Raw genomic sequence first — 15,703 nt, 5'->3', positions numbered from 1 at the left:
CGTATCCCCCTACCACACCATATTAGCATAAATACTCACTTGGTCGCTGTGTCTTGAGTCTTGGTGTACGCTGTGAGATCTTTTGCTTCCGGACGGAAAATCCGATTGCTGACGTAATACAAGGTTACACCCCTATTTGGAAACATGCGACTTGGTCCTCTCGGCGAGTATATTTTGATTCTAATAAACATACCTAGCGAATAATACTGGTATGTACAAGTCATGAGACTGTCTCAATGATTAAATTACCATTCCCAACTCCAGGGCATGGCTGTTTCAGAGACAATTGAGAACATACGTCGGGTGCTTCTGTTTATAGTACGCCTGAAGCATTACCACATAAGATGTTCATGTTTCAAAAGCGTGTAGGGACTCAATAAGATGTTTGCGCATAGAAATATAAGCTTGAGATTGAATTGGATCTTTTCAGCCTCTTTTACTACTACAAAGATTCAGTAGCTGCCCCGATAAATGAACGTGTGTGTCTAAATACCACCATCTTTTATCCGTTATTAACCTCTGGGATCTCACGCACAGTTCTAGCTATACACGCTAAGAACTTAAATGCCCAAGTGCTAAATTTGCGAAAGCACATGGAATGAAATATCAACTAACGATAAGCGCCGGAGCAAGGTTTGGTTTCATCGTCCATCACCATCTATGTTCGCTCGCACCGTTCTGCATGCGAGGTCAAGTCAGTTTAGAAACCCCCGCATATACAAACATGCTACACTTCAGCGTCGTCAACTCTCCATTTTAGAGCCCCTCGCCTCTGGAATAATAGAGACGGGCCATATTATCTCATCCTTACCCTTGCCCGCATCAGTACCTCACTACTCGTGTGCGATCATCGGAATAACCCTTGCACTAAGAATGGGCATAACTCTGCCCATGGCCCTTTGGGTAAGCGGATGTATGTTGCCGTTTGCTATTCATAGCTTATTGGTGTCAAGAGTAGGGCACGGGCATTTCGTCGTGAACATCTCGTCGGTCCCGCACTTAAAGCATGGCGCGAGAAGGCCAAGGTCGAGGTCGGAAAGGCGTTTGCGCGAGACCGTAAACCGTATGAAGAGTACAAAGAAGAGATGGGTCGTCTGGTAAGTAGTATTTACCCTCCCCCTTTGGTCCGGGCATTATGACTTATCAGTCGTCTAGTAGCAAGTGGCCAAAATCAAGGAGCTAAACAAGATTCACCGTTGCTCTCCTATTCCCACGATGATATTACCATTTGCAGTTCATGCGCCTCTGTTTATCATGGCGACCGCGTCATTTAGACATGCAGCACTCATGTCATACGCACCCGTGAATCCGCTCGCGTCCGAGTCGTTCTTAACTCTCCCTTCGTTGGCACAAGTAGACCCAACAGGAGTGCTTCCCATTGCGATCGGTCTTATCATGTTTTCTAACATTGAGCTTGGTCGACTTTCTCGCCCTGCCAAAACCACCCCAAACCCGTTCCTACGGGCAGCTCTTCAAATCCAACCGAGGAGAAAGCGTTGATGGAGCAACCAAGAATGTCCGCGATCATTTCAGGATTGGAGAACGGGTTGCGCGGCGTTTCTATCTTGTTTATATGGATTGCTATGCAGGCTCCCGGGGTAAGTGTGCAATGTTACCGCACGCTCGGTAATTGGGGTTCTTAATCCATTGCCCCAGTCTGTAGTGCTTTACTGGTTGACCTCGGCGTCGTATACTTTCATTGAACGGTTGTGTTTCATTAACCTAGGAAAGAGGAAGCCTCTTGAACCAGTATCCCAGCCGAGCCAGACTGGGAATGTGCATGCCCCCATTCAGCGTCCTGCCAAAAAGATCGCTTGAAAGAGTGAGTATTATCATCACTTCGATTTCTCGGAATGATTAGAATAGTGGTACGAGGAACCCGCATTCATGATATAGCTGGGTTCCTTTGAAGTTTATCTTGATCTAATATGACCGTTGCTTCCCTGTTGCATTCCAACGAAGCTGTGTTTGCTAACTCCTGGCTACGTTTCAGATTTAAATGATCTAATTATGGGCGGGGGAGATGACTAAGATCGGGTAACTGGTCGAATTTATTTCGTGAATTATATACGACTTCTCATGCTTAGACTAAAACTACTGCATCATGAATACCAAATAAACTCCCTTGACGCGGTCATGTGATCGCAGTTAATCGAGCCTCGCTCTACGATCTTGGACTTGGACTTGTACATATACACACTTTAATAATTTCACCATGAGCACAAGACGCTCGGGAATGGTCCAGGTATGTATACTATTCGAAAGAAGTAACCAAAAATCTCATTTGAAACCAGGTCTTTACTCGGAAATACTCCTTGTCATTGACCACGGATGCGATCGCGTTCTTGGACAACTTACTAGACAAACATAATATTCCTGATGATGAGGTACAAGAGTCGTTGGAATTTATTGCCAAGGCCTATATGAAGCGTGATGGTATGTTGGACCCGATACTTCTCCAGAGGTTGTTTTTAAAACTCTGGTTGTGTGCAGATGCCACGGCAATTGTTTCCGCCGAAATATTAGAACGAATATACGAGATGATGCAGATTGGCACCGAGGGATCTACACAGGATTTAGCAGAGGAAGATGTTAACCCGGACCATTATCTGCACGTTATCAATGCGTTCGACATGCCTTGGTGGACATTTAATAGCGAGAGAAAGGCTTTTGAAAAGTATGGATCTTGAGGCGCTTTTCCCAGAACGAGCCTAACGTTTTCGCAGGAGTCCAAATAAACCCAGTATCGGAGGGTCTCCTGCTTCGCGAGCCCAGTTTCTTCGCGATCGGCACAACATAATTAAGCAGGTTGTGTTAAGAAACGAACACTTTTCGCCACCTGCTGTTCCTGGAAAGGACAGGGATAGCTATCTCAAGGTGTGTCCGCAGATTTGGTTGTCTCTGAGTGTATATTAACCTAGTTTGAGCAAGTTGACGACCACGAAAAATCTGCTTGGGAGGGCTGGGCAGGCATTCATGTTGTTTGGGATGTTGGCTCACTCGCCGGATGGAAAGCTGTGCCTCGAGGATCTGGAGGGCAGGGTAGAGTTAGATATTCGTGCGACAGTGTGTAGTCTTTGTTTTTGGACGGGTTCCCATATTGAACACTTTAATTAGGGACCTTGCGAAGGATTGTTCACTGAAGGGTCGATGGTGCTCTGCGAAGGGATATATACGGACGAAGAGACGCTTAGTGTAGAGGCGATTGGACACCCTCCAAGTGAAAAACGCGAGATAGCAAGGTGCGTGTGCCCACTTCAAGTCATCGCTACTGTCCTCACGATTTCAGGTCCGTCTTTGGTCACGTAGATTTCCTTGGGAAGGGTGCTACGACACTGGTCGAAGAGGTGTGTACAAGCGTGTTTCTTGAGTTGAATAACCTAACTCTGCCACAGGCCAAGTTGGAAACACGCCTTCAAAGACTTGATAGACCTTCGTTTGTGGTTATTTCGGATCTCTGGCTTGATCATCCTCGAACGACGTTGGGACTTCATAAGTTATTGCAGACGTGCCTTGACCAAGAATGGATACCCCTCGTATTTGTGTTTTGCGGTAATTTCACTACTCGAGGGATTGGCCAGGGCTCTGGAGATGCACTGCTTCGATATACAGGTCCGTGAATAGTTTAACATCGAGTTACAATGAGCTGAAAAAAGTGTTAGAATACTTTGATGCATTGGCAGACTTGTTAACGTTGCCGGAATATCGACCGATTATCGAGAAATCTCATTTTGTGTTTGTGCCTGGCCCATTGGATCCATGGGGCTCTTCGACCCTCCCTCGACCTGGTATCCCAGATACGTTTACAGCCAAAATAAGAGCCAGATTACCTCGGGTTCATTTCACATCGAATCCATGCCGTATAAAATTCTTTTCCCAGGAGATCGTCATCTATCGCGAGGATATGATGAGTCGTATGCTCCGGAATCTCGTAGGGGTCAAGCGTGCAGTCGGAGATGCCGACTTGAAGAAATACGTGAGTGTGCTAGGACAACAAAACGGCTGATATATCTCATCAAGAATTCATTTCTTAGCTTGTACAAACGCTTTTAGATCAGGCGCATTTATCCCCGATTTCGTTGAATATACAGCCAACCTTGTGGGAGTTTGATCAGTCGCTTCGTTTGTATCCAATGCCTACGGCGGTAAGTATCCGGTGTTATCAACCTCCGTGGACGCTATCTAACTGTCACCCTACTAGGTTGTGCTGGCGGACAAATACGAGCGATATGAGCTTACCTACGAGGGCTGTCATGTCTTCAACCCAGGGTCTTTCCTCGGTTCTTCATATGGGTTTTCAATGTGGCTTCCTCAGGATAAAATTAGCGAACCCTCAGAGTTGGATCTGGATGAGGATTGACAGATTGCGCTTGGACTTACATATTTATATCTCTTTGATTATAATGGAAGATGCCGTTGCCGAGCATCAAACGTGGCGCGTTTCGCCACATGATCGAATTGTAAATCAGCTTTAGGATTCGATTATGTCATTATGCCATGGATGTACGTGTTTACATGGCTGTCAGTAAGGTTGTCAATCTTCTACTTTTACCACCAACGACTCTGTCCTCCGACACCCAAGACCTCTGTCGCGTGTGCTGCCCTACATACTATCTTCGGGCATAAGCTATTTGCATTATAGGCCCAACTCTTGTTGAAGGGTGGGACCATCGCCCGAGCGGCGTCTCACTCGGCGTTTAACTTGGTTGTCGTATTCTAGTCCGTTTCGGTGAGTCGGTCTGCCTTTTAGGCGGTTGTGAGTTGACTGGTTTCAGTAGTGAGAAATGGCTTTTATTTTAATCATATCGTTTCTGTTGGGGCTGGGAGTAACTGCGCTCTACCTTGCTGTAAGCTTCCGAGGCCCCTACTTGGTCAACAAACTAGTTCCTGGGTGCTCCGTAAAATCAGTCAGTCTTCGCTCAATACGTGGATTTCGAATAACGCGAGGAGCGCATGCTATCGAAATCGATCGTATTGGCCTCTCCTTTGGAAGACAACCTAATGCATCGGGATGGCTCGCGTTTCGCTGCAGTATCCAGGTCTCGGATGTGACATGTCGTTTGTTCGAAGGGAGCTTGGACACCCCAAAGAAGCCCGTACTCCAACTGAAAAATCCACCAGCTCCGAAAGACGTTCATTCTCTACGATCTCGCCGTTCGAGATTCAGCATCCAGAATTTCGCCTTGTTCACTAATCCCACAAATGATACCGTTGCTCCCCCATTAACCATACTCAAACGCATTGCACCATCATTGGCGCGTAACATAGATAGCCTCTTGCGACCCGTCTTTCGTATCTTGTTTGTCGCCGCCTTCCGAATTGTTATTCGTTTCCTCCCGACTCTGATGCAGGCTGTCGAATTCGAACTCAAGCATGCCAATTTGACGGTACCAAAGGCCCAAGACTTTACACTATCAGTCGAACGAGTACGAGTGTCGACCCAGGTCAAGTTTACTCAGCTCGAGAGGGTTATTGATGACTCCACGCCTGAAGACGCTGATACACCCGCCTTGCGCCGGCTTTCTCGGATGGGGAACTGGAGATTCAGATTGAAAGGAAGTTGGGATCGAACTTGGAATCGTGCTTGGGGGCGCACCCATGTGTTTTCTGGCGTTTCAATCAATGTGGGCCGTACAGGAGGTACCATTCGTCCCAGCACGTCGTCTGGCGATGCCGGCACGACCATCACACTCTCCCCTGCAATCCCTGTATTCAGTATAGATGGACCATGTTGGCTGAAAGGTTCCGTCAATTTTATCCCTGGACGAGCAACGTTTGAGCGCCAAAGCATGGATTTGGCTGCGTCATTAGGCGCGCTCTTGGTCGACGTTGATAATATAGTTTTATCGGCGCGCAAAATCTCGGAGGTTCTGGGTCCGAAACGGACTAGCCAAGGAGCGAGTCCGTCTCCCATGGACGCGATCGCAGAGGAGCCTATATCACCACTTTTATCACCGACCATGTCGCCACTTCTATCTCCTACTACAACAGCGTTGGTCTTACAGGTAAGACCAAGTTTGTTCTTGTGGTACACTAGATTTGCTTATGTGCTGGCCGCAGTATCGTCGTCGTTTCCGGGAGCGAGCCAGGAAGCGCGGAACATTGGTGAGAATCTTGGTTCGTGACTAATTGTGTACCCGCTGATGCTTTGCAGAATTTTACCGAAGTCTTCAAGGGAATAGATTTCCGACTTCCTACTCTCGAATTTGTAGCTGGGGGAAGCACAGTGACAACAGGAGACGTCCCGAACCGCCTGCGTTTCTCCATTAAAGATGTGTTCCTTAAAGGCGAAGTCAGCAACCCGGAAGTACATGAACTGCATCGTAAATGGCTCGGAAAATCAGCCTTGGGCGGAAAGGCCGAAGCAAGCGTTCAACGCTGGGTTCGGGACGACAAGCTTGGGATGGATAGCTTCGTCTGGACATGGTGTGGTGCCACTCTTGACACTTGACAGTTTTGCTTTGAGCGCACTGACAACTGTATGGCCCGAGTCGCATCGAATGAATCCAAACGAATGCCTTCTTGTCATTGAGGCCAAGGTTGATCCGCTGGTTGTCAGCAGCACTATGAAGGACGTATATGCGTTGAAGGCGCTGGCCGCAAATTTCCAGTCACCACCATCCACAAGGCCTGTTCCTACAAGATCGCCTATCATGCATATACCTCGTTTGATTGTCGACATCCAAACTGGAGGGTTCAACTTTCTGTTTTGTCTGGATGGCCATGGTTCGCAGAGCCCAACTCTGGCAGGCCTTCACCTTCGTGTCCCTCACATTGGAATCCAGGGGCGTTCAGAGTTCGTCGCTAGGCCTTGGTCCCGTCGCGATCATTCTCGGCAGCCGTACACCGAATCGCTCAATCTCGTCGATTCTCCCTATGCCTTGCAATTCGATATTACTGGTTCCGCCGGGCCTGTTGATTTGCAAGCTATATTCGAAGACAGGGTTCCGAAATCTCAGCCCGGTCGTCACAGTATTGTTCGTTTATCTCAGGTCGATCTTCATGTGGATGGTGATATCCTCGCGGCACTACCCGATGGTGCTTCCAAGGCCTGCATAGATAGCCAGACTGTCTTAGCCCACCTCCGGTGCATATCAGATACTTTTGCTGTAGACCTTACCAATCCCGAAGCTTTGAGTATCATCCCCGACATACTTTCAGCCATTCCACCAAGCGACATCGAACCTCCACAGTCGCAACCACCATCCGAGAAACCCTTGCTCGCGAACCTGCCTGCGGGAATATGCACACACTTTGCTATCGCCACCATCTCGTGCCTAGCATCCGGTCGCGACCTTGCGCCAGGAAATGTCAAGCTCGTCAAACGAGGTATTGAGCTTCGTACCGGAGTTTCAGTTGGCTATTCTTCCATGCATGACCGGATACATAGTTCCCGTACCCGTAGCGAGCGTTTTGCTTCGGATAGGCTACGCGAGGAGCTGGCAGGGCCGAACGACATCCTCTCTGAATCGGTCTCTATATCCCATGAACTGCGCCAGAATCTTGGAGAACAGGGTGCCTGGCGCGACTAGACGTGTTCAATCTCCAAGCGCGCCCCATCGTCGACTACGGTGCCGCCTTTGTTCCGCTCTGCGATTGGGAACCGAAGCTGCGCGATAAGGAACCAACAACTCCAACTGCACTCTTGTACATTCCGGTCATCCGGGTAGATATTCTATTGAAACGAACCACTGCGTCTCAACCTGGGCTGTACCATGATTCGTGCCGAGTGGTGGCTCATGTTCCTCGAGTCAGACTCAATTTGTCAGTCCACCATGCGTATTGTCTCTTGCTTTCATCTACTGCGCTACTACGGCTCAGATCATCGTCACCGTCATCATCATCTTCTCGGCCGAAACCAACTTCGCCTTCCAAACATGACTTTGTTGTGCAAGTTACTGGTCATGTAGAACACATCGAAGCTCACGTAGACTTGCCAGGAACACAAAAGGTATACCTCCGCCTCGACAAACTCAAACTCGTAATTCGGGAACCTCACCACGAGGTGTCATTTGCTCTTCTCCATGGGTGGGTTCGCTCCGAGGACGGCAAATGGGACGAAATGCTTCGCCTGCGTCACTTTGAACTTGTGGCACCGCCGGACGAGTCCGAAAGAATATCGATTATCGCACAAGGCGCTCGACTTCGTATACCTCACGAGTACTCTTTGGCTAGTTTGATTCAGGAGATATCACTCTCGGTCAAAACTATCAAGCATTTGGCTCACATAGCTCGCGTCGGACATTTTGTTGCAATGGAGACGCCCCCGGCTGAGGATGCAAAACGTGTCCCTCCCTTGGTGATCGCTATCAATGCCCTGGTCATCGAAGCCGTGGACGATCCTTTCGAAACCAAGCTATCGCTTCTTTGGAGGGCCGGTTTCAAGGAACAACAAGAAAGGCTGATTAGAGAGGAGGCTTTCGCCGCAAAACTTCAAGCTATAGAAATGGAGATCATGGATGATTCCGGCCAAGCGTCTCACTCAACTGGTTCTCGCGAGTGGCACTTTACCAACAGACATACAGTAGATGGAGTAGAAGCTTATCGGCGGCTGCAACAATTCAATTCGAGCGCTTGGTTTGAAGCATTCGCCAACGGCAAGAAAGCACTTACAAAGCATGAAGAAACCCAGCTCCGTTACATTGGTCAAATACCAGGCTCTCTCGAACACAAACCTGGTATTCCTTTAGACATTCGTCCAGCCGAGGTCGTCCCGCCGTTGATTAGATTGCTGTTTGACGGAGTTCGGGTCGAACTAGCGCAACCAACATTTGGTGAGACGGGCTCGTCGCTCCCAGAATTCCTGAAACGCACAGGCGAATTACCCCTCGATACTGAGTACACGCTCCTGGTTCCGCTGAACATCCGCTGGGAAATGCGCTACGCATTGGTAACGCTACGCGACTATCCAATTCCTTTGCTTCACGTTCGTCCTAATCAGGATCAAGCTCCTTCTTGGACTGCGACTGCCGACTTGGTGATAGCTGAAGAAATTGGGCCGAATGACTCGGTTGAATGGCTACCAACAACGGTGGTACCTGAGGGCCTGGGTGTGCCCGAGCAAGTCGGCTTTTCGATCCTCGTGCCCAAGACTGGGATGCCCGTCAAAACATATGCCAACCCAGAGGTCCATGTGACATCTTCCTTTGCCACCGATATCTCGTGGGGTGTGTCGTACCAGCCCTGTGTCGCCGACGTGATGCGAATCGTCGATTCACTTACCCACCCGTCTCGGACCCGTCGACCCCGCTTGGATTTTGGGATAAGATGCGTCTTTCGTTACATGGGAAACTACGGATTTCGTTCGTTGCAGGCTTGAATTTGCTTATCAAAGGCGAGTCCAAAAAGCCAAACCCGTGTGCTCATTTTCTGAATTGGCTTTAGGATCGAGAGATCCCTACGAAATCTCCGGTAACGGTGCTGGGTTTGCCCTAAGTTGGAGCGGTCATCCTGAAATAACCATGGGATACTATCCTGAAGAAAAGGAGTTGGTCCAATTTCGAGGAGAGCGCATGGTTCTTGGGATCCCCAAGTAGGTGTTTCTTTCTTAGCTGCGCCCGCTTTTGACCCCAACCGCTCTTTCAGCTTGCCTACTTTTGCGGATCATCGCTTAGGTAGTACATCAGCAACAGGGGTCTCAGCCACAGGCGGCCATCAGTCCCAGATGCAGAAGATATGTGCAAAGCTTACGAATGGAGTCAAACTCGGTTTGGGATTCGCATTAGAACGGAAATGTGGGTCGGACTGCACTATCCGTCACACTATGGACGATTCCTGTAGACTGTTCACCTTCCGCCCCCATTATGAGGTCAAACTCCGACCGAGTACTGCCGACCCTGAAATCGATTCGTTCGCTGGCTTTCGGTCGAATTTTATCCATTTCTCTGTCTCGCTCATTTCGCCCAGCAACTCCTCGCTTTCAAAAACAGGCTACAATAGTTTCCACCTTAGTCCCAAAGCTTTCGCTCACTTCTTCTCCTGGTGGCATGTGTTCAACCCACCCAATGGGCCTATGTTACTTCCCATACGCCAGGGTTCGCTATATCCGTCTGATAAACCGCCTCCGCTCAAGTTTACCCGGCATTTGGTCACCCTCAAGTACCGCTTTTCTCTGTCCCCGCTCTTCATCTCGCATGTCTACCGCCAAGATTCTCGAACGTCCTGGGCGACTGGTATAACTCCATGCGTTGGAATCAAAGCTATGGTTGAAACCTTCCAGGCGGATCTTCACCAGCGCGATGAGATTGAACTCATAAAGAATGAAGTTACTGGTGATTCAAAGAAGAAGGCTCACAAGCCATTCTACGCAGCGGAAGTGGCTGCCAAAGGGCTTGATTTACGTGCTATGCTCGCTCGGTTTAGGGAACCCGAAAAACCTGCGGTTGATTTGCCCCCTCTACCCAGCGGGGATTTTGAGACCTCGTCTTCTGCTCGTCCTCCTTTGCCTGCTTCCTCAAAGGAGCCTATGCATTCGCGCTGGGTGGATCTAGATGATTTTGTTGAAACAGATTGGACGCCCGAGGACAGCAATCCAGCCCTTTGGTTATTCACCGTCGCGTCTTGCCCGAGAATTACATACTTTAAAAAACCAGAACATCCAATCACCCATGGACCGGCGCATACAACTTGCTCGATTCCTGAGAAAAGTTCGTCACCATTCGGAAATGAGAACACACATATATGCTTGATGGGAACCGAAGATTGTGAGTCCGTTCCCATTCACAATAATAGCACAGTACTCTAACTCTATGGGTAGCAACCATCCAGGTTCAAGCAGCCTTATGCTCACAGAGGCTCAAGGTGCTTGAAGAAGAGCTTTCGGACGTCCTTTCCTTCCAAGAAGATGTTAAGATATCTACGTCGAATCGTCAAGGGAAAAAAGAGGTGTGTCCAAGTCTCCCCCCGGTGGGTTGTATTCCAACAGCTGAGGTTTAATTTCCAGGATGAGGTCCTTCAAACTCGCCAACAAGCCCTCGAGAAGAAGATTGAACTGCTACGTGAGCATCTGGAAAGTCTTGAAAATCTGGAAGTGCACCAGGCGCATCGTGCAATGAATGACGAAGCACGCATTTCCACTGGCTCATTACCGTACGACTATCCTACTCAGGATAGAGATGGGATCGATTGGTCCCAATTCGACAACATATACCAAATTCATTGCCCCCAAGTTCATTTGAATAATTATACTCGCAATGTATGCATATCTATTTCAGGCTTGGTTACCTACTGACATCCCGTAGATTATCCTTGACTACTACTACTCTTCGCGTCATCGGCGAGGGTTCGAGTATCACTTATCAGAACGAGCTGTTCGTTTCATCCGTGAACAATCTCCTTCCCTTGCATCCAAGTTACCGCGGATGTCTCAGGATTCAGAGAACGGCCCAACTCCACGAAACCGCGCTCAAGCTGCTGCCCATACCATCCGGAAGATATTCACGGCAGATGGTGGATCTCGGGACTCCGCGCCTCAAGTTATCGATGTACCTCAACCAATCAAATGTCAAGCTCAAGGAGAAATCGAACCAGCTAGCGGTTGGAAGACCGAAGATATAATCGTCAACAAGAGCCATATGTGTTTGCTCTTGAATCCACAGTTCACTTTGAGGAGTACGGCTGACGATGATTCTATACTGGTGATTACGGTCGGTTATGCATCCCTCCAGACGTTTGCCATCCTGGATAAACACTTCGTGGATGGCCTCACGGCTGATCCGATCAACGCAAACATCATGAAACGGTGTGTACTTGTTTTCTGCATGGAGGGGTGTATGCTGAGTAAACTTGCAGTAATTATGGATCGTTGAAAGGCCTCCAAATATTCTCTCCTTCCCACGACCGTGACCGATCTGTCAATGCCACTCCCTACGAAGTTCCTCTCGAGGTATTACTGGACCGACGTTGCGAGAGTAGTGACTTTGATCGACTTGTACCTCAGACAGATGCAACTCTTCAGGTTTGTATTTTCACCGGAACACAGAGCAATATTAACCCCGTGATCAGTACGACAAATTCAATCGGTTGCGTCTACGGAACAAGGTCACTTCTGCGACTAATGCTACTGCAGAGGATTCCGATATCAATAATCATCTTCAAGCTCAAAATGTGCAGATTTAGATCGCTTTCTTAGGACCATGTACTAACACAATTTGTAGGATCGAATTATCCTGAACGTTGATCAGCTCGCGGTATCCGCTAATGCTCAGAACTTCGGAGCCATCTATAATATCGTGTCCGATTTATTGTTATACATGGACCCCGATCAACGGGAACGCAACCGCCAACTCCAGACGTTCATGTACAGTTACGACTTCAAGGATTTCATGGCATCCGCCAATGTTGTTTCGGACCTCCAGACACGATTGCGGGCCCTCCTTGACGACGAAGTTCAGCTTGCACTATCACCCAAGAAGGAACTAGCCGATAACCGTTTAATTAACCGGGCGCACATATTCCTGCTGGCCGAAGAGTTGAACCTCATTTTCAAGGCCATCCGACTTGTACAAGAACAAGACGAGAATTCAACCGACGAAACCAAGTCCAATATGCGTTTCGACGCATTCGTCAAGGAAGTTTCTTGGAAGATGCTTGAAACAACCGATGATACCTTGGCTAAACTCACAGTCCGGGGAATCGAGTATGCATGGCACAGTCAGAAAGATAGCTCTGCGGCGCACAAGTTGGTTATCAACGATTTACAGGCACTGGATAGTTCACCGGATGCGATTTTCCCCGAAATGCTTATCAAGTTCGACAAAGCATCTTCCCATCCTATGGTTGCGGTACGTCCAAAATGTCTGGCGTACACAAGCGCATGCTGAGACACGTTTTAGAAATCATTATTCGCCCAAGCCGAGTGGTCCATTCTTGCTCCCGTCGGTGGTATTCCGATCGTCAATTCGTTCGTACTAGACCTTCATCCTATCCGGCTTCAATTTGAGCGTAAGCTTGGGCGAAAGATCTTATCCTACATATTCTCCCGCCGGGAGGCTCTTGTCGAAGCCAATGGAAAACCGTCTGCCACTTCAAATCCTACAAGACCTTCGAGGCCAAGTACCCCTAGGACCTCTTATTCAGCAACAGTCGGTCCAGGCCACAAGTCGCGTTCCTCTGTTGGGACGATAGCAGGGGTCGGTCTAGGAATTGGATCAGGAATTGCTGGGATTCCGCGTGCATCACTCGATAACACTTCGCTAGAAAGCGCTAGCGAAGCGCGCCCACGGACCCTCAAGAAACGCGCGACCTCACATACCGATCTCCAAGAGGCGGCGGCGGCATCCAGCCCAGCTATAGTTGGCGACGACTTGGGTCTGGAAGGACGCAGACCGATCCCTAGATCTCGTTCTTCTAATGCACTCCGAACTGAGGCTAAACGGCCGGGTACACCGTCTAAGGGCGCTTCCCGTACAGCGGTGACTCGTCCGACAACAGGGGATAAAGACAAGGAGCGAGAAAGGGAGAGAGAATTGGAGGCAAAAGACGATGCCAACGAAATGCGTGTCCGAGCCTCGAAGAACAGGACATTTGTATACGTGAAGGTTTCCGGGTAGGTATAATTCACCACACTATAGAAGTCTATTCGACTAACGCTTTGCCAGCCTCGCGCTTGCTCTGAGCTACAAAGTAAGGCATAATATAGCAACATGGTGGAGCCACTACTAACAATCCTACTATAGCGAGACACACCAATGAGCTTGACCACCGTGCCAGACTTGGACGATTTCAGATTTGAAACTCCAGCCTTTGCCTACCAAAACGAAACGTGGAGCGTGAGTTGCGTTGGCATCTTGTTCATTCATCTGTTCTAATCAATATTTCAGTTCGAAGATATGCTTGAGACACTGAGAAAAGGTGCGTCGGTTCCTTTTTCTAACTGCTCCGCTGCTAATCACTTTTTCAGACATCTACAGGGCAGCCTGGGCACAAAAGGGAGCACTCCTCCGCGAGATATTCACCAAGGCAAAAATTATTACACCCAAGCGATTCCTTCCTCACGAAAAGTGGATGCATAAACGGCCAAAAGACAAAACGGCCAAACAAGCCCTGCCTTCACCAGAAATAGAGAAAGAACCACTCGATTCGCCGGTAGACCAAGATCTGATGGTAGCTAGTGACTCGGGTCTCGCATTATTCCATCGTCATGAACCTTCTCCGGATACGAGACCACAGCGGCCATCACTTCCGGAGAACGGCAGTCCAATTGGGTTCCCTAGCGATCAAGAGCCCTCGCCAACGCCAAATTCGATATCTTCATCACGAGAGGGCAGTAGTTATGCGTTCCCGGCCAGTGCCGATAGCGAAGGAAGGCCATCGACAACTAGTCGCAGCGGCCGATCGACGTCGATTGATTGGGGAGGAAGGCGGTCTCGTGATGGACAGGCACCGGCTCTCTCGTTCCCGAGTCCACCGTCGCCTCCGCCTGTATCAGTGCGTAGCGGCCATACAGGCAGTCATAGACCCACACGAGAGCGGGTTTTAAGCTTGTTCAAGAAGAAGAAAAAGGATTCTCCCGTTGATGATGTGAGTAACTCGATCGTGTCGAGGTGGCTTCATGCTGATACAAGCCTTTTTCACAGGGAACACCTCGTCGTACGTTGGATGTTCCCGAAGTACCCCCTCTCCCTCCGTCCGTTTCTAATCCCAGACAAAGAACAATCAGTGCCAACGCAAAGATGCAACAGCAATTCCAATGATAGAGTGTATATTATAGCCCTCACATTTAGTCTCGCCTTGACTCTCCGTTTTCTTTCTCTTGCATTGTTGTGCAATTCAACTCTCCCTAGATCTCATCTCATCCTAGTATATACAACACATCGGTGTCGTTCGTTGGTCTCGTTTTTTCTCGTCGCATCACACTCTCGTTCTGCTTTCTATCCTATCTCCACATATATCTACGCATACACATACATATATATCTCATTTTCTGCTCTCAGCGTCATCCCAGCGTACCGCGCCTCTGATCTCCACGCGTTTACTACAATATTGCCAGAGACCTGAAAGTAAGATGGTTTATCCACTGGTGTACCGAATCTACCAGTTGGCTCTGATAGTGGGGTGTCCGTAGATCGAAGGGCTCAAGCCCGTAGGGTACCGGATGGTGAGCTCTGCGCATATACCTCATCCTTATGGTAAACAACCCATAGCATTGTGATGTTACCTTCCCCGGACAATAAGAGTCCAGATCAGAACTACCGGCGGGTCAATTTAGATTTACACTGCTCGCAGCCGACAGTCTCGAATCGCGCGACTGTGCAGGCTCATTGAACACGCGGTTCTACTATTCCTGGATCAACTGCGATCTGCAGTGCTCTCATCGCCCCCAGGGCCCTTGGCGTTGACCCGTAATAGTCTGAAAATATGTCAAAGCTTGAGCTATATGCAACGGCATTATTACACATACCGCGCGGAGCGCGCGGGCGCTTGCTACTAATAACATTTGCCGTCCCGAACTCTTAGCTCCAAACGATTTTAATTATAAAAGTACAGCAAAGCCTGGCGAGTTGGCTGTTCCCCTCTTTATCCCAAGAACAAGACGACGATATCAGTGGTGAGTAGAATGCTAGATTTTATGAATGTGGTACACCGGGGTAGTGTTGGTATATGCTGGGTTGTGAGATAAGTTGGATATATGTTCACAACGCCTGCTGCACTTCTTGATCTTTGGGTGTGGCCTTATCGTCCTTACCTTCGCACCTAACTCTTC

At 48.8% G+C, this 15,703-nt stretch overlaps 3 protein-coding genes across 3 annotated transcripts; all 3 read left to right on the top strand.

Annotated features, from left to right (window-relative positions):
- Window positions 1–660: 660 nt before the first annotated feature.
- RhiXN_03832 (uncharacterized protein) lies at window positions 661–1,500 on the top strand (the record flags this gene model as incomplete). Its single annotated transcript, XM_043323649.1, has 3 exons — window positions 661–903; window positions 954–1,097; window positions 1,159–1,500. The coding sequence occupies 3 exons, from the start codon at window positions 661–663 to the stop codon at window positions 1,498–1,500; spliced, it is 729 nt and encodes a 242-aa protein (XP_043176068.1).
- Window positions 1,501–2,215: 715 nt separating this feature from the next.
- On the top strand, window positions 2,216–4,360 carry RhiXN_03831 (DNA polymerase alpha/epsilon subunit B; the record flags this gene model as incomplete). Its single annotated transcript, XM_043323648.1, has 11 exons — window positions 2,216–2,245; window positions 2,295–2,436; window positions 2,494–2,677; window positions 2,727–2,877; window positions 2,932–3,066; window positions 3,118–3,242; window positions 3,290–3,347; window positions 3,396–3,612; window positions 3,663–3,976; window positions 4,035–4,145; window positions 4,202–4,360. 11 exons carry the CDS (start codon window positions 2,216–2,218, stop codon window positions 4,358–4,360), a joined length of 1,626 nt encoding a protein of 541 aa, XP_043176067.1.
- A 424-nt stretch (window positions 4,361–4,784) lies between these two features.
- Window positions 4,785–14,693, top strand: RhiXN_03830 (Apt1 domain protein; the record flags this gene model as incomplete). Its single annotated transcript, XM_043323647.1, has 19 exons — window positions 4,785–6,005; window positions 6,061–6,105; window positions 6,155–6,426; window positions 6,455–7,515; window positions 7,551–9,302; window positions 9,385–9,532; window positions 9,586–10,703; window positions 10,757–10,884; window positions 10,943–11,194; window positions 11,241–11,740; window positions 11,791–11,956; window positions 12,004–12,105; window positions 12,156–12,782; window positions 12,834–13,546; window positions 13,599–13,623; window positions 13,677–13,769; window positions 13,821–13,851; window positions 13,901–14,520; window positions 14,577–14,693. The coding sequence occupies 19 exons, from the start codon at window positions 4,785–4,787 to the stop codon at window positions 14,691–14,693; spliced, it is 8,991 nt and encodes a 2,996-aa protein (XP_043176066.1).
- Between the last annotated feature and the right edge of the window lie 1,010 nt (window positions 14,694–15,703).

This window comes from Rhizoctonia solani, chromosome 1, assembly GCF_016906535.1.
Source record: "Rhizoctonia solani chromosome 1, complete sequence".
Lineage (NCBI taxonomy): Eukaryota > Fungi > Basidiomycota > Agaricomycetes > Cantharellales > Ceratobasidiaceae > Rhizoctonia > Rhizoctonia solani.
This window is presented reverse-complemented; position numbering and strand designations above follow the sequence as displayed.